The 24074-nt window shown below is 37.9% G+C and overlaps 1 protein-coding gene across 1 annotated transcript in view; it reads left to right on the top strand.

The window, feature by feature from the left end:
• The window catches only part of LOC118803732 (stonustoxin subunit beta-like), a 29456-nt gene extending 6000 nt beyond the window's left edge, over nucleotides 1-23456 (top strand). Inside the window, exons 2-3 of the mRNA XM_036564223.1 lie at nucleotides 7598-7712; nucleotides 22880-23456. Coding sequence (XP_036420116.1) covers nucleotides 7598-7712; nucleotides 22880-23406 — 642 coding nt within the window. The 3' untranslated portion in view covers nucleotides 23407-23456. The remainder of the gene's footprint in view (nucleotides 1-7597; nucleotides 7713-22879) is intronic.
• Nucleotides 23457-24074: the final 618 nt, after the last annotated feature.

Raw genomic sequence — 24074 nt, 5'->3', positions numbered from 1 at the left:
AGTTGCTTTACCACAATTCGGATATATATGGGATTTCAATGTCAGATTCAATATGTTTTTTGTTTTTTTTCCCGTTTACACTGCCACACAGGTAACACATCTGTGTCACATATGACAAAAAAGCATATTCTATGCTTATGTCACACGGTATCAGCTGGTACCAGATGTTGGTATCTGTAAATTTGTATAAGCAAGAGTACAAGTGATTGGTATTGATGAAGCCCTACTACAGACTGCAGTTACATTAAACTCCTGGGTTTTACAAAGAATTTAGGTCTTTTTGAATAATCTTTGCTTAAAATTCTGAAAAAAATCAAGTTTCATTAAAAATAAGGCAGCTTTTAAAATTTTATAAAACATTGAAATCAAGATGTTATCAGGGACTGCAGTGTTGAACAACACCTCCCCAGATACACATGGAATAAGTTTGTGTAGTTTTACTGTTTCAGTTTTGAATAACATTTTCCCAAATGGCAGAATAAATCAGGTTTTATTACATATTATATTTAGGTTTTCATAAAATATTCAAATCAAGCTTTTACCAGGGAACTCACTGCAGTACCACATTCAGACTGTGAGATTACATGAACCTCATTCTCTGTGTACCCGAGGTCTTCAACACTGCAGGGTAGTCTTCTGCTAACAGTTTGATTCCTTCTGTTTATGGAATTTTAACATGGGCATATATGTATTTAACTTTCCCAAGCACTGCAGACGTCTTGTTCAGAATTTAAATAGTAAAATGAAATGTAGCTCATAACCCGTGTGTGTCAGAAAGTATGTTTAAACACTGCAGTGTTTCTGATAACAGGGTAATTTTCTTCCTTTGTTGGAGTTGTGTTTAAGTTGGCTGTTTAATTTTTATGGCATATTAAATGCTGCCATTCACCTCATAAAACAGTGACATTTCATGATTTTCACTGTGGAAAAAACATGAAAACCAAACTCTGAACACTGTCAACAGGCGGATTGTAGCTGTGTTTGAAGTGTTTAATTACACTTAAGACTAAATCTTCAAAATCTGTGTTGAAAGAGAGTCGCATACTGAAAGAAGGAGGAAGACACTTCCAGGTCACTGCAATTCAGTTCTGCCGTAGTCCGCAGTGCGCACATGAAATCCAAGTGTAGAGCGACCAGGACATTTGCAGGGGAACGAAATGTCAGTGATAATGTCACTTCAAGGCCACTATACAGGCCAATCAAACACCCTGAAGCTAAGAAGGCCTCAGTACTGATCAACATTATTTAAATATCTGCTGTGCAGAGCCTCCAATCACATGTGAGGAATTCAGCCATGAAAAAGAGCCACAGGCACCTCCTGCACATTTGACTTATAAACCAAAGACTGCAACGTAACTTAAAGAAAGCTTTGTGTTTAACTGCCCAGAATGGCTTGAACAGAGTGTAACAATGCTTTACATGAACTGATAAATGTGGAAAAATAACCGATTTGTTTACTCTGCAGGTGGAGAATACAGAGACACCCTAATGGACTTCACCACTTTTTCATTTGTTGGTCATTCACTTGAATTGATTAATAATATTAGTGATAATAATAAACATTTATTAAATCCACTATGCTTTCATTGATTTTGCCTCAGTGGGTGGGAATGTGGATGGAGGGAAGGAAGTCAAGACTGGGAGGGATCAACATTAACTAGACTGAGAAAATGTTAATGAAATGTTAAAGTAACATTGAAAAATCTGAACTTTTGACTCTGAGCACTGCTGGCTGCACAAAAATACTGGGAAGACGTTTTAGGGCATGTTCTACTAACTTGCACTGAATGTCCTAAGAAAGTTAAGAAAACTGGAACTGTAAGCCTTTGAAGAACGTTTAAAGATAACATTCCAGGAATGTTCAGTGGTCAGTGTATGTAAAGCTGAGGTGATAATCTGGGTCGGTGGTTTTAAGAAAGATGTTATGGAAACATAAAAATGGCCTTTTTAAATTTAGCAACAATCTCACAACCCTAATAGAACATTATAGGAATGTTTTCACGTTCTCAGAACATTGCAAGACCACATTCCTAGAACGTTTCCAGCAGGGTTGGGTTGATGTTTAGGGAAAACTGGACAGATTCATGGGGGAACATTCCAATAAAACGTTCATACAACCAAAATGGAACGTCAGAGGAACGTTCAGAGAACATGATTCTGAACGTTGTCAGAACGTTCCAAGACAGCCTTAAATGTTAAACTGTTGTTGCAAATGAGGCTGAGGTGATGTTCTGGGAACGTTCTCATAACATAATATAAAGAACGTTCTGAGAACATTAAGAAAACTGAACAAAATAACATTGAGGGAACATTCCAATGCAACGTTCCCACAACCAAAATGGAACGTTAGGGGAACGTTCTGAGAACGTAATTTTGTTACCTGGGAACACAAATATGTTCAATACTTTACACAAAAACAACAATTAATCGAAACAGTAAAGACAGAAGTGAAGAGATAACTCACATTCTAAACTCCTCGTCCGCCATGTTTATCAGACCGGAGCGATGGAACTCTCAGCAGGTGAACAGCATTATGGGATTGTCTTCACCGACAAGGATACATGCGATGCTGCCTTCAGATTTGGTCAAAATAAGGCACCTTAGAAGGCAGCTGCCTTATGCCGCCTGCCGAATGGGACAGCACTTGTCTCCAGAGCACAAATGCTGCCTTAGAATGCTGCCTACTTAGACAGCAGCCTCCCGACTGGAACGCAGTAGTAGATTCCTCTCTGGCTTTTTGGTAATATTAATATTAATCAGCTCTAAACTGCTGCAGGTCTCCTGACTAACTATGAAAACGGGCCTCTTGTAAAGGCTCAGGAAAAGAAGCCAGCATAGCACTGATACATTACAGTGGTTCCCAGCCCTCATCCTGGAGGACCCCCTGTACTGCACAGTGTTTCCCCTGCGCCCAACACACCTGATCCAACTAATCAGCTGATTAACAAGCCCTTCATCACTTGAAGTGGGGGTGTTTGGAACAGGGAAACTACTCAAATTTGTAGGGCAGGGGTCCTGAAGGACCAGGGTTGGGGACCTGTGATGTATTGCATTTACATTTAGTCAGCTGATGTTGTCGACAGTGAGGTCCTCTGCTGGGCCTTTCTGAACATGGAAGTGTTGGCCTCCCACCACCTCCAACCCCAAAGCCTATCAGAGGGTGTTTACTGTCTTGAAGACAAAATGTAAATCTTGTAAATATCAATTATCTGTCTATACTTATATTAAATCTGTTTTATATTGTTCATGATTGAAAACTGAATTATTGTAATAAAATCAGTTTAGCTCAGTGTTTTGGCCACCTACCTGTCAGTCCTGCTCCCCTACATCAGTCCTGCTCCTCTAACCATCACCATAGTTTACACAAGACAATAAAACCCCCCAATGCTAGTCATGTTTCTTTATTACACTGTTAATCATTTCCTATATAAACCTGTTACATATACAAATGATGTACAACAATAATAATAAAACAACGTGTTTAAATTGTAAATGGACACCCCTGTGAAATTATGAAAACTCAGGGCATGTTTAAAATTATGAAATGCAGTGCCTAACAGCAACATTTTACTGATGTAACAGCTGTAATTTACTGAGCTCTAATAAATGAATTAAATGATAAAATATTGTAATTACTAATATTTATGATAAACAGTAAATGGAATTTGTCACTTCTTACAATTAATTAAGCTCAATTAAGCTTACTTTCAAGTAAGTTCTATCTCAGTCTGTTCATCGAGGGAAGTACAGAGATAACGGAAAGGTCAGTTTTTGGGGGGACAGGTGGGCTTCAGGTCAGAATAATGTGCAGTCTGGTACAGAAGTGCTGCCACATGGCTGCACAAAGCTGTACCTGCCACACAGGAACACTGGCAGCTTTGCAGCTGCACAAGAAGGGAATCAGAATCTGTGAAACACACAGATCTGTTACAGTACATACTGTAAGTGCTGCGAGAGCAGTTAAACAATAAACGAGTGAACTTTGGTTATAAAGGGGAACGACTGCAGGGTTAGCAGTATCAGATTCACAGCACTGATACGATTCACAGACACTTGATTTGATGAACAGGGAAAATGATCCGGACTGAACCCTGATTTTCCCTAGTTCAGTTAGTTCTGTTAGCTCAGTTAGTTCAAACAGCGTTTATTAAAAAAAAGGAGAACACAGGAGTTCAGTAAGAAGGTCTGAAACAAACAAATATGAAACAAATAACAGTTCATATGCACTAAATGTATAAAGGCTCAAACTGATGCCAAATCATTATTAATCTCACTTCACTCATTTAGAGCAATGAGCGCCGGAAGTGAAACAGCTGGCGGACTCGGACTGCGGAACAGGAGCTTTTATAGCGCCTGTTAAACTTCACCTCAGAGAAAATGTGGAGCTGCTTTGGTTTCAGTCGCCTTTCTTTCCTCTGCCGTTCCCGCGCTTTCTTAGCTCCGTTGCTATGGTGATGAATCATACGAGGCTGAAGCAGTGATGGGGAGTCGATTCCAAAAGAACCGATTCTTCGACTCCAGCGCGTCAGGGAGTATGAATCGACTCTTGGCCAGTGACTCAGTGAATCGAGACTCTTCCGATTCTCAGAGGAATGAAGCGCTAAAATGTTGAATATTTGAGTTTTACTTTTCAGCCGCGTCTGGATTTAAAACACAGCGCGGGTCATTCAGCAGAGCAGAGCTGAGCGAAGCGGGCAGGTCAGAGGAGAATCGAGTGCCGGTCAGGAGTTTTAGACCAATCAGATCCGGCGGGAGTGTTTACCTGGCCGCGCTCTGCAGCGCGCGCTCTTTCCGGCGCTCGGGGGGTCTGTTTAAACCGAACGCGACCGTTACGAGCTGCTCACAGCGACTCGCTCACAGCATCAACACCAGCTGATTTACCGGTTTACTCACCGATAAAACCTCCTCCAAACGGCGCTCACAGTCTGTATGGAGCCGCTCGGGACCTTTTTCAGCTCAGAGCAGAACAGAAACGAGGATTGTTCAGCAGCGCTGGATCAAGTGGAGCTACAGCCTGGATTAACAGACTTCAGTGGGCAGAATCCGCTTTAAAAGGAGAGCAGTGCTGAAATTAAACCGCACTAACTATGTGTGCACTATGTAGGGAGCAGGGAGCCGTTTGAGATTCAGCCCCAGCGTGAGAAAAGTGGCGTCGTCAGACTGACAGGAGACTCGCGGTGGTGATTTGGTGACCAAAGATACTTACCTCTTACCTCTCGTGGCTTATTGCTTTAATATCTTAGGTGCATTTTCACTCTTTAATAACGCATTTAAATGGCAAAAATCAAATGCTATCAGTGCCTCTCCTCTTTATAATTATGTTCTTGCCATTTTACATGTGTCTGTTTTGTTTTACGGAGAGAAACATCTCACAAGAAAACACCAAAAGCAGAAACTAGTGAGGCTTTTATTTATTTATTTATTTATTAGTGAGGCTGAAGTATTTATTTATTTGCATATTATTTTACTATTTTTTAAGGTTTAGATTTCTTATATGCCAAATACTGTAAATTTGCATCGGCCCACAATTCTTTTGTGGGTTTTCAGTGTGTATTTTTTTTTTTTCATGAAGCAAATAAACCTGTTTTAAATGTCCAGCTGGACCCAATGTCCTCAAGCAGTGTTTAACTGTGGAAACACCACTGCAGTGCACAGCTTTACTGCAGCAACAAAATAGGATATGTTAAAATACACCAATGTTCAACAGATGAATTAATGTTTTGTTAAAGGTTTTTCAGTATAATTGGTTAAATCTATGGTTACCAAACAACATAACCATTTTTTATGCCATATTAATGCAGAATTAAATGAAACAGCATCTGTCCATTTTAGATCCAGAACTGTTTATTTCATAATTTATATCTGATATAATACAATATAATATAATACAGTACTAGAGTTAATTAATATATAATATGCTTCACTATATTTTAGTTTAATAATCTTATATTTGACCTCAATAATCTACTTTTAAATGACTAATAAGCCTTTATGATTAGTATTTTGGTTCAGTCAATCATGAGATAATGTGATGGCCTGGTTTATCAGGTGGACTCATTCTTATTTTGACAGTGCCGTGTGTTTTAATGCTCAGTTGTCTGTGATTCCTTGGAACTGACTGCTGCATTTAAACCTCATAGATCCACAGCTAAACCACTACTGAGTGAATGACAGAACAGTGAGGATGTAATTTTGCTACTGAAAATGTATGGTTTCCCCCTGAGGACTGACTCAGCTGGTCCCTCCAGACCATCTACATTTTTACTCTGTCCAAACCCAACACAGGAACAGAACAACACTAAATGGACTGTCAAGACTTGAGGACTGATTTGAGAACTGCTGCTCTAAGATGAGCTGGATCGAACTTTATAACATCCTCACATGACTGTATTTTCATAGTACCTGAATTTGGTAGGAGAACCGTGACCCTCTCAGCCCTGGCGGTGGGTGATTAGTATTAAAGTCAGTGTGAGTCAGAAAATATAACCCATTTTCACTCTTTACTGTGACGTATTTCTGAGTTGAGCTTAGGGTCTCTGAGGGGCTCTGAGCGAGCTGAGAATCTGTCTCAACAATAGGTGAGGGTGGGGGGAGGGGCATGGGAAACATGACACGATTGGTTAATATTATTTTTGTTGCGCAGCAACATAATCAAGAATCAGAAGATGATTTGGTAAAACTTTATTTCTGAACATCATCTGACAGCATATGACATCTTTCATGATGTGTTTATGGCATGTTTATGTCAGTGTAATGTAGTTTAAGTGAAATGTTACCGATGTTTTAGAGATGGACAGAAGTCTTTATATTTTCATGGTAAGATTATGGGAAACAGGAATTGTGTCTTTTAAACGATATCATTCTTACCCTGACCGGGGAAACTAACCAGGTAAAAGAGCTTAATTTTGATTTCAGATGGACTTTAATGTTCTTACAGATGCTATACTTGTATTTTCATTGCTGTTCTTTTACGGTGTAACTCTGAATAACGTGCTGTCTGAGAGTGTAGATGTAGAAACCTGTACTGCTGAAAAACTGTGACTCAGTCAGAGCTTTAACTGGAGTCAGAGAGCGCTGACACCTTCAGACCCCAGAACCCAAAATGTTCAGTTGAGTTCTAGCATTCATAACTTCAGAGCAGTTTAAGCTACAGTCATGATACACATATCAGACCATTCAGCAGACCCGGTGTTACGGTACATTCAGTTCCACCTGTTTCCTCTCACTGTGCATATCGAAATCATGACTTCGCTGACGCTGCACTGTGGGGCTTAGATAGGCTGAATTCATTTGTGTTAGTAGCTACTTCGTTCTTCTCTTTGGAGTAAACAAATTTTTATATTGTTTGTAAAATGGTTTGTAGTGAAATGTGTTTTAAAGTATAAAATCTGTTGTTTACAGGTTTTTCTGAATGGCTGACCTGGAGCTCTTGTACTCTAAGCTCCGCCCCAGCCTACAACAAACAACAACCCTGGCGTACATAACTAATACACACACACACACTGTACAGTAACACACACCTGGTTGCAACACATGACAGTATACACGTTACATACAAAGATCACAATCCCTCTAACATATTTCCTTTTCTGTACAGGACCCACATGAGAGTGGACCCCCACTCCCTACGTCAGTGGGTCTGTCCGATTATGATAAGAGGAGCCCCAGCTCTTGCCGACATCCCCTAAAGGACGCACGTCAAAGGAGTTCAGGTAAGTAACCTTTTACATGACTTAAATGTCCAAACTTCTGATGGTCACACTACCAGTCTCCCGCATGTGTCAGGGCTGGTGATGGAGTATAAGACTCACCACATCACACTGATTTCATGTTTATAAGTTTTCATCACCATTTTTCCTCTTAGTTTAATAATAAATAGGCCTATCAGTGATTAAACTGTGGTATAATGACAATAATACACTCAAGGTCGTGCTCTTAGGCGAGATACTGGTGCTGGTGTGAACACCTGTTTAAATTATGTGCCATCATAACACTGTATCATAAAACTAAAATGATAACATAAAGCAATAAATAATTTAGCAGGCGTTTTATTACTTTAGCAAAATGAAAAAATAAACACCATATTTTATTATTTAGAATAAAACTAAAAACAGGAGCTGTGCAGACTGTGACTCTGGAGAGCTGAAAGAGGAATAAACACAGACTCAGTGTCCTGAAACAGTTTGTCTGTTTAGGTCTATTTTTAACAGAAACAAATCAACCCAGAAAAAAGACCCTCAGGGGTGTCGCTCGGACACGTTTAGAGGATTTTAGACCAGATTTCACAGCGATCACAGAGCAGTAGGAAAACACAATAACTTTAAATCTATTGAAAATATTTAAACTTAATACTTCAGAGTTGAATCAGATTAACCTAAAAACCCAAAAGCATTTTGTTTTACACTGTTTCACATTAGAGCAGTCAAACCTAATGAACACAGAGTGAAGTCCAGAGCACTGAAATCTGCAGCTTCTCTCCTTCTTTAACTGCGGCAGCTTATAGTTACTTTCAGTTTCGTTTCAGTGTTTCTTCATACATGATCCAGTGTCGCCATCTAGCGGTAACAACATGCTAAACATTTACACTGTTGCGTCCTTTTGTCCTCTCTCTCTCTCTCTCTCTCTCTTTGTCTATCCCTCTTGTTCTTTCTCTCTGTCTCTCTCTCTTTCTCTCTACCTCTCTCTCTCTCTCTCTAGCCACACACACACCTATATGTGTGTAATATAGAGAGAAGAGTGTTGAGATATGAGGAATAATAAATATGTTCAGTAGCTGTTATTATCAAAGGTAACATCGACTGTGACCTGTTGAGGTCAGTCTTGCCAAGTAAACCCTTGTTATTTATTCTGAATTTGGATGAGGCTTTTAAAAACATGGCAGTAGTTTAATGTGTTGTTTATATATATCAGATATCAGATAATTCTCCCTTAGACAATGAATAACAATGAAACGGTCAAACACGTTTAGTGTGGCGCTGAATGGAGGTAGAAAACACTGAAGCACAATTAATGGATTTAATGTCTCTGAAACACCAACATTACCCAGCCTACTCTGAGCACTGCTGCTAGCAGGCTGGTGTTTACTTATTTACATTTTTGTTTAAAACCCAAACACAGTGTCCTGTAATTACCTGATAGCAAAATGCTGTCAGAATAATTTGATCTGAACAGTTTTTAAAAATGATTTTTTAAGATGGTTTTCAAGATTTTCAAGTTACACCTCGTAGCTACACTCACTGGCCATTTTATCATTAACATCTATAAGCGCTATTTGTAGGTTTACAGTTACTGACTGCAGCCCATCTGTTGCTGGATGATTTACAAGCAAGAAGCTGGCCTGGGGTGTTCAGTCCTGGGGTCTCTTACCATTTATCATTTTTTACTTGTGTGTGAGAATGTCTGTATATATAGAATCACACTAGTCTATGCATATGCAGAAACCCCTAGTGGTAGAAAAATGTAAACACAGGTAAACCCATTATGCTCCCACTAATTCTCTGCTCGTCTGCTGGTATGTTGTAAAAAGTGTTTTGTCAGTTAAACCCAAAAATATTTAACAAGCAGTCAAAGAAATACTTTGACTGATCCAAAACAAAGTTAAATAATACTTCAGATGAACAAAAGTGATATTTTTAAACAACCCAAACCTCAAAACCAGGTATTTTACAGTGTAGAGATGAGGTTGATGAAACAGGTAACACAGAAGACTGATTTAGGCTCATCGTAAGTTGAAGTAAAATCATATGTAAGTGAAGATGCAGACAGCAGCTGACTTTGACATGCTTGAAGCTTTGAAACATCTAAATTGTGTTAGGCATTTTAGCTTTTGTTCATGTTTTATTCATATTTTTCATATCAGAAATTCAGTGCAAACAAGTAAATATTTGAACTCAAACATTCTAACATTAAAAATTCAGTTTTCCTTGTAGGAATTATATTCAAGCATGTACACTGAGCTCTAACTGAATAGGTAAACCTAAACATATTGAAATTTAAATAATTAAACAATCACTGAAAAATAACAGTTTGTATCATAACAATGGGAAGCAGCTTTTTATCCAGTAGATAGTCACAGGTGTGAGATTCCACAGGGTGAACTATATGGCTACATACATCTTTCAGAATCTTTGGAGTCCTTTACATCTCTTAAATATCATTTCATAAACAGTATAACACAGATCACATACGTCATCAAACTCAATACGCCTTTCTGAAGGAAACAGCTCACTGCGTCACACATATTTCAGCGATCTCTGTAATATTAACTTTTAAAAATTTAAAACTGAATTTTTAAATCATTTAATCCAGCATTGAGGGCTGTCGTCACATAGTGAGCATCAGACGTAGATATATTACTGTATTCCTGTGTTCTTCTCTGTTAATAAAAACAGATTTTAAGTTCTTATACAGTTACTTAGATACATGTAGGTCACACAGCCACCTAGTCATAGTAGCTGAGCTGGGAGCAGCCATAATACCTTTTCAATACAATGTCATATTTCAGCCAAATTCAGAGTAAATGTAATATTATGGGTCTGTTATAAACAGGAGTAACAGTGACACACTGCTTCACAGTCTTATGACACTGAAAGGACACGGTGCGTAGGATACATACTATTACTGCTAATTCAGCACCTGGAGCCAATTAACTGCACAGCTGCCAGTAGATCAAAATAAATTAACTCTTATCAAATCCACACAACATAAAAGTTCTCATTTCCTTTTTAAAAGTTAATATTACAGAGATCGCTGGTTTATGTGTGACGCAGTGAGCTTGTTCATGTTTGCTGGTAAAAACAGTAGATGGAGGCCTTGTTTGGGAATGTGACATTAGCTAATATTAACACAGACTTTTAGCTCTTAATTCTGCAGCTAATATAGCATGTAAACAGGTGATGGTAGAGCAATGTATCCACATCTGATGCTCACTTTGTAGAAGATATCTGAATGGTGGGCCTCCCCACTGCCCTGGTTATAAGCACAGTCTTTCAACCTCCACTCTCAGTTTAAGGCTCAAGTTATTTAGATATTAACATAGTTTAAGCTTCTTATTCTGGTGTATTTAAACAGCAGAATGTATCAGATTTTAAGTCAGAACAGAAAATTCAAGAAGGTAGCAAATAAAAAGCCAACTTTAGACTCATGTTTATCAGTGACTCCCAGACTGATAGACCAGAAAACCTGGCCACACATTTGATTGAACACTTTCTCAGTCATGTATAATCCTGTGTACATCAGGTCACGTATACAGAAAACAGTAAACATCACCAATGGATATACTAATCTACTTCACTTGAAAAATAGCTAATACTCTTTAGTTGCCATGTTCAGATGAAGCCTTTTCCACTGAGGCTGTTGGTCCCGCCCTGATGGGATGATTGACAGGTGAAAAATGAAATGCAATCAAAGTGAGTTTTAAAAATCATTTTGCCACAAAATGACAGCCGTAGGTGAAAACATGTGATTGCAAACAGGAGAGGCTCCGTTTCCCTTTTTAGATTTGAGTTTTATCAGCTTTCTAGCTCGATCTTCTCTTCTATAATGTGATTTCAAATGCATTATTACAGAGTGTAAATGTATCATTTGGACGCCATTCTTTTATAATAACATAAAGCATGAATATGCCGTTCTGGAAAGACATTTTCATTTAATTGAAAAATAATAAAGTGCTTAAATCTCTGTGTAAATGTGTCAATACTGAACCAAATGCCAAAAAAAAATGACTGCATTACATTTGAACTTTTATTTTGAGCCCAATATTGCATACAAATATATTACTCATTTTGCATATCAAATTTGTATTTTAATTTCCGTACTCACCTTTATTTATTTTACCAAAAAGAAATTTGTTTTCTAAAGTGTGATTTATTGAACCTTACAGCTAGAGAGTGTGACAAAAACAAAGACCTTTCCACACAAGTTTTACAGAGCAAAGTCAATAAATATATAAATAAACTCACCCAGATTAAGCCCAAGCCTGTATGAGTGTACTGTTCACTGTATGGACTCAGTTCTTCCTTATGTAGTTTGATTAAAGTGTGTGTTTAGGTTTTGTTGGTTAAACTGAGTTGAACATTATCAGCTTTATCAGGAAACCCTGCAGCGTAAAAGGACAATCAGTTCATTACTATTATTATTATTAATAACACTGACTGACATGATCATTTTTAATAACCGGTATATGTATGCGATCGGTGATGATCATGATTGTATTACTGCCTCAGTGTAAGCGATTAACATTACATCAAGGACAGAATGAGCTACAACAGATTTCATACAATATTATAATGTATATTATAATGTACAGGAAACACTGAGACTTTTCACTGGTTATAACACTCTAACACATGGTATATAGAGTTACTATAAAAGTGTATTCCGTTTACCGTATAATTGCATATATCCATTTGAAAATATCATGAAATATTTTACTGGAGTTAATCAGGTAAATAAATAAGTCCTGTGTAGTTTGGAATAAAAAAAATGAAATGAATATTTTATCTTGTACTTTTCTGTACTAAGTGTGTGATGTAGAATCACAGTGGGAACACAAACTGAAACTGTGTTTCATTCAGAGGGTCACTGATCTCATATTTAGTGAAATGGCCAAATGTGGAAATCCAAACATAAAGATGACAAATCAGTGTAATCTGTTTAAGTTCAGACAGACAAACTCTGAATATTAATCACTGAAAAAGTTCAGAAACCAAGCAGTGTAATTTGTAGGTGGTTCCTCAGTTCAGCTGCCGTCCACAGAAATCAGCGTCCTATGAGTTTTAAAAGGCATTGATTTCTCACAAAGTGGAAACTGACTGTTTTAGTTAAAAACAATAATAAATTACACACACTGACGTTTCTGCACCCAACATTCAAAAACTAAGAGAAATAATAAACACTAAAATGAAACCAACTTTACTGCTCAGGAGACTTGATTTCAAATAGCGTTTCAGCCTCAGAGGTTTCATTTAACGCTTGTAAAAGTCAGATTAACAGATAGTCAGTGACGCATCGAGTAGCATGTTTATCATTGAAAGTGGTAAATTTGCACAGACTAGTTTGCATATCTGTGATTTTAATGTCACAGAATCAGATTCTAGAGAACTGATAACAAGCTAGTGCTTGTGAGTTGGGCAGTATAACAGTAATAGGGTGTACAGTAGTTTTTTTTTATTATGACAGTATTTCAAAATGATAATGTGTCAAATTTCTATTCCAAGTCTGAACAGCTAAATAAACACATTCTACCCAGTTCCATTTTTCACTGTTGGCCTAATGTGTAATAAGTGCTTATTGCATTGTAAAAGTGTTTATGAGGTGTTATGTATATGTATATAAAATGGTGTTATGTGGTGTTAAATGGGGCCAGTAGTGTCTCATGTCTCTTTTTGTCTAATGATGCTTCTCTTATGGAATTTTAGAAGAAGCACCTTATTCCTCCTGAATCATCCTGACCCCCAGATTATTCTGACAGCATTTTTGTACCACTTGACTGGTCCACTGTATTACCAACTACACTACACCAACCAGAATTACTGCTTTATAAAGTTACATTGATTCACCAGTGTAACATTAGCTGGCTCAGAAGCTTTAAAGCTAACACTACTAGCATGTATGCTAGAGAGAATTAGTTGTGTTTGCTTTTATTTTTATACTCTCAAGAGAAAATGTACATTTTGCTTGACTGTGATTCTGAGTAGCTCTATGACGGATGTTTAATAGCGGAAATTATCTCAAAGTCTGACAAATTGTTAGTATGTTAATAACATCTTATTATTTTAATTTAGCCCCAGCTACTAAATCTGTCTTTATGGATTCTTTAAAGACATAGCAGTAGGCACATTATGTCACAATAATAATAATAATAATAATAATAATAATAATTATCAAACAAATCATTAAAGAACATAGATTAGTCAGGAAACTCCTTTGTCAGTTCTGGATGATGACTGACCATTGAAAGCACCTGCAATCAGAATAAGAATCCCTTATAATTAAACTGTTAACAGTCTAATTTTTTGTACTTGAACCCTTTGAATGTTCTTCTTATCATTATGATTAGCAGTAGCAGTCATATACGTATGATAGTTAATAGTGTAATGATAAAATTGACTGGTAACTGCAGCTGGTGGGCTAAAATATGAATTTGACAGGGGTTTAAAAAGTACTGGATATCCCTACATCAGTACAAGTACTGTTACTGTAGTGATAATTTACTCAAATACAAGTAAAAGTATTAGTAAATAAAATTACTCAAGAGTAAATAAGTAGTTTATTGAAAGACTACTTGAGTACTGAGTTACTTTTTTGTATTTCTGCTGTCACAACCTGAAAATATTTCTGAGCTGACTCGGCTACATTATCGGAAATAATACGTACAGAAAAACACTAAAACAAAACATTATTATGTGAGAAAAAAAAAGTTCTGAGACCTGAGACTGATCACAGTTTTGCTAGTTACACATCTTTCTGTGAACTGATTAAGGAACAAGGTTTACATTAAACTGCATGTGTTTCATGGTTAGATAATTATATAAGACATCCTAGTTTATCTGTTTCCAGTAAAGTATTTCAGAGTCCCTGAAAGACTGAGCAGAGGATTTTGCTGTTTAATTAAGTTCTTTAAAAAGAAATAAACTGATTAAGAGTCAGAATTACAGTAGATTTTAGTGAGAGTCCTGCTGCCCATCAGCTCCCTGGACTCTAGCTTACGTTAAGAGGTGTGAACCTCTACAAACAGTAAACACATTCACAGCCTTCAAACTGTGTATTTTCACTGTCTGTTCAGAACATTTACACCATTAAAATCACAGCAGCATCAGTAATTTAACCAGCTTTGATTTTACTGTAATATATTTCACTAATCATGCTGATCACTTGATACAGAATCAGACATTATTACTGCATTAGACAGTTAAATAGCAGTTAAAGACAAACACCAGGAGAGAGAGAGAGACAAAGTGAGAAAGAGAGAGAGAAATAAAAAGAGAGAGGAAGAAGAGTTGGCCAGAGTTCTGTGATGAACTGACTGAACAAAGTCTACTAATAACTGTACAGTTTTTTACAGTCAGACTGAACGATGGTCTGAATAATATGGTTCACTGTTTAAACTGAGTCTGAGTGATGCTCTGATGTCTCTGAGAGCTCGTTATTAATATGAGGTGATCTCTGATTGGTCTGTGTACAGCACACAAACGTCATACTCCACCACAGTCTGATCAGATCAGGCCAGTCAGCTTAAACAACGACAGCGCAACAATGTCCAGAGTTTATGAAGAACCTGTATTAGACTAGATTTCTTTATCACAGCCGTAAACGACTGTTTATCTCCAAAACAGCCACTAAACTAGGCTTTATAAACGGGAAACTGTGGTCGACACCTGTTAACTAAAGCAGCTGACAGACACTGTAATAAAATATACGCAGCAGATGTTAAGTTTAATAAACAGAATCATCATAAAAGAAAGAAGAAAACCATAAACTCGGTACCTGTTTAGCTCGGCTAACGCTGCCTCAGGCTGGAGTCAAGCTGTAAGAGCGGATCTCAGCAGGTTTCGTGTTTGGCCACTGATAATAACACCATTTCTTTATTTCATGTTAAATGAACACAGATGACCGTTTGGATGGTCTGTTCCTTGTGTGTGCTGGTTTAGTTCTCCTCTGTCCTTCTCCACTAAACTGAACTTCTCTGTAGTGTTTTTCCTGCCAGAGCTGCTGTTTTTTAATTGGTTAATTAAAAAATAAAGTAGTTAAGTAAAAGTATTTTATTAAATATTAACTCAGGTAAGAGTAAAAATACTATGATTTAATTCTACTCCAAAAAGTACCGTTACAGGGAAAACTGTACTCAAGTACAGCAACGAGAGTAAATATAATGTACGTTACTTACACCTCTAGAATTCTCCATCTAGTATATAAAGTTTAGTATGTAAATAAATCCAGTGTAATAGACACTTGTGTGACAAATGCAGTGTAGTTGATGTTGATCCATCAAAACTCTGCTTGCCCAGTCTTGTTAAGATTGGATATCAGATACACTCTAATGTGACGGAATGTGCTCCAACTGGTTTTCTCTTTCTGAGGGAAAGGAAGAGCTAGTTTATCATTCAGTCTAAACTCCAGTAGAGAAGCTGAGTGTGTGTTCAGGAGTGTGATATAATAAACTGGTCGACTGTGAGAAACTACAGATCATATTATCATACATGAGCTGATGTGTGTCTTTGCTGTAGGACTGGAGATCCTGATAAAGACGGAGCTGAACTTTTCTACCTGAAGACTCTGAAAGACTCTGAACACAGACCTCAGAATCAGGTAACTCTGCTCTCAGCTTTAAAGACTCTGAACTCTGACCTCAGAATCAGGTAACTCTGCTCTCAGCTTTAAAGACTCTGAACACTGACCTCAGAATCAGGTAACTCTGCTCTCGGCTTTAAAGACTCTGAACACTGACCTCAGAATCCGGTAACTCTGCTCTCAGCTTTAAAGACTCTGAACTCTGACCTCAGAATCAGGTAACTCCGCTCTCAGCTTTAAAGACTCTGAACTCTGACCTCAGAATCAGGTAACTCTGCTCTCAGCTTTAAAGACTCTGAACACTGACCTCAGAATCAGGTAACTCTGCTCTCGGCTTTAAAGACTCTGAACACTGACCTCAGAATCAGGTAACTCTGCACTCAGCTTTAAAGACTCTGAACACTGACCTCAGAATCAGGTAACTCTGCTCTTGGCTTTAAAGACTCCGAACTCTGACCTCACAAACAGGTAACTCTGCTCTCAGCTTTAAAGACTCTGAACACTGACCTCAGAATCAGCTAACTCTGCTCTCAGCTTTAAAGACTCTGAACTCTGACCTCAGAATCAGGTAACTCTGCTCTCAGCTTTTAATGGATATTATTTCTGATTTACTGCTTGTTTTGACTTTCAGTGTGAAACAGACTCTCAAACTGAACTGAGGTTATAGAGATGAAGTTTTCAGTTCAGTTGTGATCATTTGCCAATGTCTACATAGAAAGTTGAACAATTCTGCTGTTTTCTAGTTCTGATTACTACATTCTATAGGTTTTTTATATAATGTTTCGCAGTATGTTTCTTTGCACTGTGTATATTTTTCTTTAGCCTACAGATCTGCATTCTGTATTTATTCAAGGCTGTTTTTATTTTGCACTCCTTTAAATATATTTATCTGTTTGTGACTGTCTCTGTACAATACAGTTAAAGCCTCACAGCACTGACTGGAGTTGAAGGCAGCAAAAAAATCTTTAAATTCCGATAATCAGTGTTTAGTGAAATTATTTACAGAGGAAGAAATAAATCTACTTAACTTTGAATGGAAGTTAACAGAATAGCATTTCCAAGTAATTCTGTAGCATTTCTATTCACCAATTCATTATGAAATTTAACACATTCTAAGGAGCAGCTGGCAATTTCAAATTCTGCAAAAACTTTAAAAAACAACAAAAATAGAGGTACAAGGTTTTGTTCTGAAAGGGATGATATGCACGTGCAACTTGAAGCAGGGACTGAAGCCCAGGGCCCAGAGTAATTCAGGGCCTTTAATTGGCTGGTTTTTCTGTTTGTATGTTTTCTATTTATTTATTTAATTTAGTTATTTATTTCCCTTCCACTACCTGCACCTGCCCAGATTGATCACAGGTCTTGGGGAAATTTGATTTGTTTTCTGTGAGAGCTGTCTGTATTATGCCCAATCAAATCATTACACTCTCCCCCAAACTCCGTCTTCTCTTCTTAGCCCTCCATTCAATGCACAGCAACGTTTGCTATCCACCATTGTCTCAAGCCTTCAGTTTGTTCAGCATGTCAGTGTTTGAATTTGAAGCTCCAGTCGGGTAAAAGGATGATAATTTTCTGAATATTTTGTACTTACAATGTTATATTACTACAAAGGCTAACATGGGCTTTGTGAAAATGTGAAAATGTGAAAATAAGCATCTAACGTTGCTTTAGTGCATTAAGGTAAGACATGAATGGATCATAAGTATTATTCATTCCTGCTGTGGCAGTACGCTTTAGCCTACAGTGATTAAGTTTAGGTTTTAACGTTTACTGTTTTGTTTTTTTCTCATCTGTGGACGTCTCAGCTGTCTGATTTTATCTCAGTAATGTCGTCTTCACCGGGCAAACATGGCTGTGATGAGCAGACATAGGCTTTATAGTGAAGGGTGCTGCAGTGTTGATTGTGTCTATATGAATCCTGTATTCTGGTGAATTGCTATTGTTTTGAATTACCATAAAGCAGTAATGCTGGAATAGGTAGGGTGACGACTGCATGGCTGGAATAGGCTGTAGGCTGATGGGACATTAGCGCATTTGGAAATTGCATGTACTATGTTGGCCAACCCACTTTTTCACAGGCCTACCCAAAAATGTATGTCTACCTATGGCACTGGATCAAACAATAGGCTATAGCTTGTCACAGACCTCAGTTGTTTTGTGCTGCACAACAGATTGGACGCTTCACAGCTAGAGCACATACAAGTTCATCTCAAGATCAGATATGTTCAGATTTTTATATTCAAACTTACTGTACTTCTATTATTTTAACAAAATAAAAGTTTTTCAAACATCAAGTTTGATTAATTTAGTTCATCACGTTTGGTATCAGCTAACAAACTCTTCTCAAACTCGCTGTTATTGAGCCAAAAGGTATGAGTGAGGGGGACACCGGCTTCCTGTTCAGCTTCTTAGTCAGAGTTTCCAGTCCACCTTAAATGGTGTCACACATAACATCTGAAAAAGAACTAGACAATAAGAAACTAGCTTCATGTTTTGGATGCTGTGTGCAAATAGACAGACAGGGCCCACAAGCTGGTTAAAGTGCCTCTCATCATATGTCAGAGATATTCTGATAGTGGTCTGTTTGTAATTATCTACAACCCCATTTCCAAAAAAGTTGAGACGCTGTGCAAAATGTAAATAAAAACAAAATGCAATTATGTGCAAAACCCTATATTTAGAGAAATTTTATTGTTTTTTTATTTTGATTTTAAATTTGATGCCAACAACACATTCCAAAAAATTGGGACGGGGCAACAAGAGGCTGGTAAAGTTGTGTAATGCTAAAAAAAACACCGGGTGGTTGATGATTGACAACTGTGGCACTGGATTAAAAACATACATGACTCTGCAGTGGAAACCACACATCACCACTTATCTAACTACTGACCACAGCACCACTGATAGAACTACTGAAAACACAGCACTGCAGTTCAAAGTACTGACCACACAGCACTGCAGATCAAACTACTCACCACACAGCACCACTTATCTAACTACTGACCACACAGGACTGCTGATCAAACTACTGACCACAGAGCACCACTGATAGAACTACTGACCACACAGCACTGCAGTTCAAACAACTGACCACACAGCACTGCAGATCAAACTACTCACCACACAGCACTGCAGATCAAACTACTGGCCACACAGCACCACTTCTCTAACTACTGACCACACAGGACTGCTGATCAAACTACTGACCACAGAGCACCACTGATAGAACTACTGACTACACAGCACTGCGTATCAAACTACTAACCACACAGCACTGCTGACTGAACTACTGACCACACAGCACCACTGATAGAACTACTGACCACACAGCACCACTGATAGAACTACTGACCACAGAGCACCACTTACCAAATTGGAAAATATTCTTTTGTGAAACTTTGATCAGTTAAACCAGTTTGGTTTTTGGTTACAAGCTGAACTGGAGCCAATGAATGTGGACACACACACACACACACAAACACACTCACCACACACAAACACACACACACACACCCAGACACACACACCCACACACACACACACAAACACACTCACCACACACCCAGACACACACACCCACACACACACACACAAACACACTCACCACACACAAACACACACACAAACACACTCACCACACACAAACACACACACACACAAAGACACACACACACACACACACACACTCACACACAAACACAAACACACTCTCACACGCAAACACACACACACACTCACCCACACACAAACACACACACTCACCCACACACACACACACACACACACACAAACACACTCACCCACACACAAACACACACACAAACCCAAACAAACCCAAACACACACACACAAACCCAAACACACACACACACACACACACACACACACACACACACAAACACACTCACCCACACACACACACACACACACACAAACACACACACACACACACACACACACACACACACTCACTTACACAAATGAGAGAGTTAAAAAGGCGTCTGGATGCTCCTTTATACAGCAGAATAACATTTACACAGCTTATGAGCTGAGACAGGTTTGGTGTCTGAAATTTACTTTTAGTTTTAGAATTGGAGCTACAAAGCTAATGTAGCTAACAGGTTCAATTAGCCTCGTAGTGCTAAAGATAAAGAAGCAAACTTAAGACACTAAACAGGTCTTGGCTCATGAGGCTTGTGAGGGGAAAATTGGATGAATTTGATTTTTCAGTGAACCGTTCCTTTAGTTTCACAACATTTTAAAGTAAAAACACACAAAGTTACTACTGAAGAGTAAAACACTTTAGGAGTGTAAAAAACAGAATGATCAGTACTAACAGTCTCAGCTTGTCTGTTTTTGTCACTCAACTGAAACAAAGATGCTGTCTAACAGCTTAAATTATATTTTTGCTGGAGCTCCTGCCAGTGAAGACCCCTCCATGTCGTTTAACACATCATATAGATTCTAACTCCAATCATACAGTCCTGATATAATAGCTCTATAGCGTCTTGATGAATATGGAAAACATGCCACTGTTCACTGCCATAACATTATTTAACCCCATTTGGATACATAAACCTTTATGAAGAATGAAGAATTCTGTCTCCAGTTCCTCTGTTTAGTCTGTGGATGTTGTGATACGCAGGGCATCACTTATCGGGTGATTCTCCGCCGCATCATCAAACTGAATGAACATATTGTTGGTTACTGACATGCTTAGCCAGCAACAGTCAAATTATTAATTTTAGTGTTTCACACTTTAACATGTGTTTATTAAGGTAACATTAGGCAGAATAACAGACAACTGGGACATTATTTTTCCAAAAATCCAATAGTGTTTTTATTTAAATGTAAATAAGAAGCTGCAGAGTCATTTCAAAAGTAATGTTGATGTTTGTGCTTTAAGGGCCGGTAAACCGTTCTGTTGAGATCTAAGCATCTTTTAAAGTCTCCTTAGGCTACAACCATATCGCCTGGTGTGACATTCACACACATTCTCAACCTGGGAAGCACTGTACAGTTTCAGGTACTCCTGAAGAGAACAGCCCTGATCCAGCTCATTAACTGATTATGGAGTCTTTTATTAGCTGGATCAGCTGCTCTGGGGAGCAGGATTAAGAGACACAGCCTTCTACAAATTAACCTCTGCACCATCATGTTTATAGCATCAACTCCTTCCTGCCGTGTTGCTTGAATGTCTGCTGCCGTTACCATTAGCCAGCTGCACTGGACTCAACAGCAGCAATGTATTTATTCACTTTATACCTGAACACGGAGACAAACAATAGATAATCATTTACACCAGAGAAATACATAAAGAACGCAAGAACAATCAGCTGAATTTGGCTTCTCGTCCAGATTTTCTGATCCACCTTAAATGATGCACATTTGCACAGGCGTCAGAACGTAACTGTGGTGTCGTTTAAGGTGGAACGGAAAATTTGCACGAGAAGCTGGTGAATAAGAACCCAACTTCAGCTTCATGTTTGCACTATTACATGTTCACAGACTGCACCAGAATATAAACTGCAGCGATATATTATTGAGCCAACTACTATTTGTAAATTAATAATTTTGTAAAGAGTCCAATAATGTAAACTAGCTGGTATTGTCGCTAAGGGTATTAGCATTTATGCTAACCGCTACAGGTGTTTATTGCTCATATTTTGACTTTGGCCCAATCAGAAATACACATTTACATTTAATATATTAATACCACTGACTGAATACAAACGATAGTAACCAGAAACGTTAGACTTTGTATGATAAAAATCACTGGCTAGCTATTTTAATTACCTGGTGTTAACTACCTGTTTTTAGCAACTAATTCAACGTTACTGGTCTATTACAGCAATATATATTAGGGGAAATCAGAAATATACTATTATTATAGTTCAAATGGTTTAATTAGATTAATCTATGGTTTAATTAGATTAGATTATTTCTGCTGCAGTGTAGCTCACAGATCTCTGGTGTGCAGTTAGAACCAGTTAGAAGTTCCAGTGCATTAACAGGTGGTTTTTAGGGGAGAAAACAGGGATAAAAAACAGAGGCATTACAGAGAACGTATGCTGTGGAAAAATGCATCAGGCACCACAAAATAAATAAATAAATAAATAAATAAAACCTTTTGTGCACATATCATTGTATGCAATGTAATTTCTACATGGATAATTTTTGCTGATATACACTGTATTGTATGTTTAGCTCTAAAATGATTCACATTTAATTAGGCTGTTTTAAAGGCATCATTAAAATGGAAATGACTACAAATACACAAATTTAGATATTAAGGTATAGATCATCTTGGTACACTATGGATCGGCTTAGATATTTATTTATTATTGATTATTGATTTTCATTTATTTTTATGTAGTCAGTGCTGCTGATGAAATTAAATTAATTAATTAAATTAAACTGGCACATATTCAGGCGTTTGAACCCCATAAACGACATAGAACAACTAAACTAGCACATATTCAGGCGTTTGAACCCCATAAACGACATAGAACAACTAAACTAGCGCATATTCAGGCATTTAAACCCCATAAACACACACTCACACTCTAATGTCTCTTCTTGTGTGCAGATTCCTGTGAGTTCACTCTGGATCCAAACACAGCGAACAGTTATCTCTCTCTGTCTGACGGGAACAGAAAGGTGGAATTTGTGAAAGATTCACAGTCGTATCCTGATCATCCAGAGAGATTTGATGGCTGTGTGCAGGTTCTGTGTAGAGAGAGTCTGACTGGACGCTGTTACTGGGAGGCTGAGTGGAGCGGGATGGTTGATATAGCAGTAACATATAACTCAATCAGCAGGAAAGGAGACAGTGCTGACTGTCGGTTTGGATGGAATGTAAAGTCCTGGATTCTGAGCTGCTCTGATGACAGTTACTCTGTCTATCACAATAATAACAGCACTGAACTCTCTGCTCGTCCCTCCAGCTCTGAGACAGTAGGAGTGTATGTGGACTGTCCGGCCGGCACTCTGTCCTTCTACAGCATCTCCTCACACACACTGACACACCTACACACATTCAGCACCACATTCACTGAACCACTCTGCGCTGGGTTTACAGTTTGGGGTTTGGGCTCCTCAGTGTGTTTAAAATAAATAATCTTGAAAATCTTCAAAATCACAAAACACACACACACACACACACACACACATACAGAAAACATACACATATGCACACATACACACACACACACAGAAAACACACAACACACAGAAAACACAACACACACACAGAAAACACACAACACATACACACACACAGAAAACACACAACACACACACACACAGAAAACACAACACACAAACAGAAAACACACAACACATACACATACACACCCTCTTTTCTCTTGTGTTTTTTTAACAAAATTTCAAAAATAGAAAACGGTAATCTCTCTCTCTTTCTCTCTCTTTCTCTCTGTGTCTCTATATCTTCCTCTATCTCTCTGTCTGTCTCTTTATCTCTCTGTCTCTCTTTCTCTCCTTATTACTCTTTTCTGTATCGACATGTACTTTTACATGATCATTTACATATACATGATCTTCTCTTTGTTCTTTGTAAATAAACAGTCTGCATTTGTTACTGTACCTTTAAGACTGATATATGTAAATGAGCTCTGTTCTGATTGGCTGTGCTGTATTATGCCTCATTTATAAAGTAGTTCAGTCTGTATTTCTCTGGTTTGGAGGTGATTCAGATGGAGATGATGTACAGAATCAGTGGAAGATCAATAAAGAGCTGATTAAACTCTCATAATTATGATCAT

The sequence above is a fragment of the Colossoma macropomum genome, unplaced genomic scaffold (assembly GCF_904425465.1).
Source record: "Colossoma macropomum unplaced genomic scaffold, Colossoma_macropomum, whole genome shotgun sequence".
Classification (NCBI taxonomy): domain Eukaryota; kingdom Metazoa; phylum Chordata; class Actinopteri; order Characiformes; family Serrasalmidae; genus Colossoma; species Colossoma macropomum.
The sequence above is the reverse complement of the archived record's forward strand: the minus strand, read 5'-3'. Positions and strand labels throughout refer to the sequence as shown.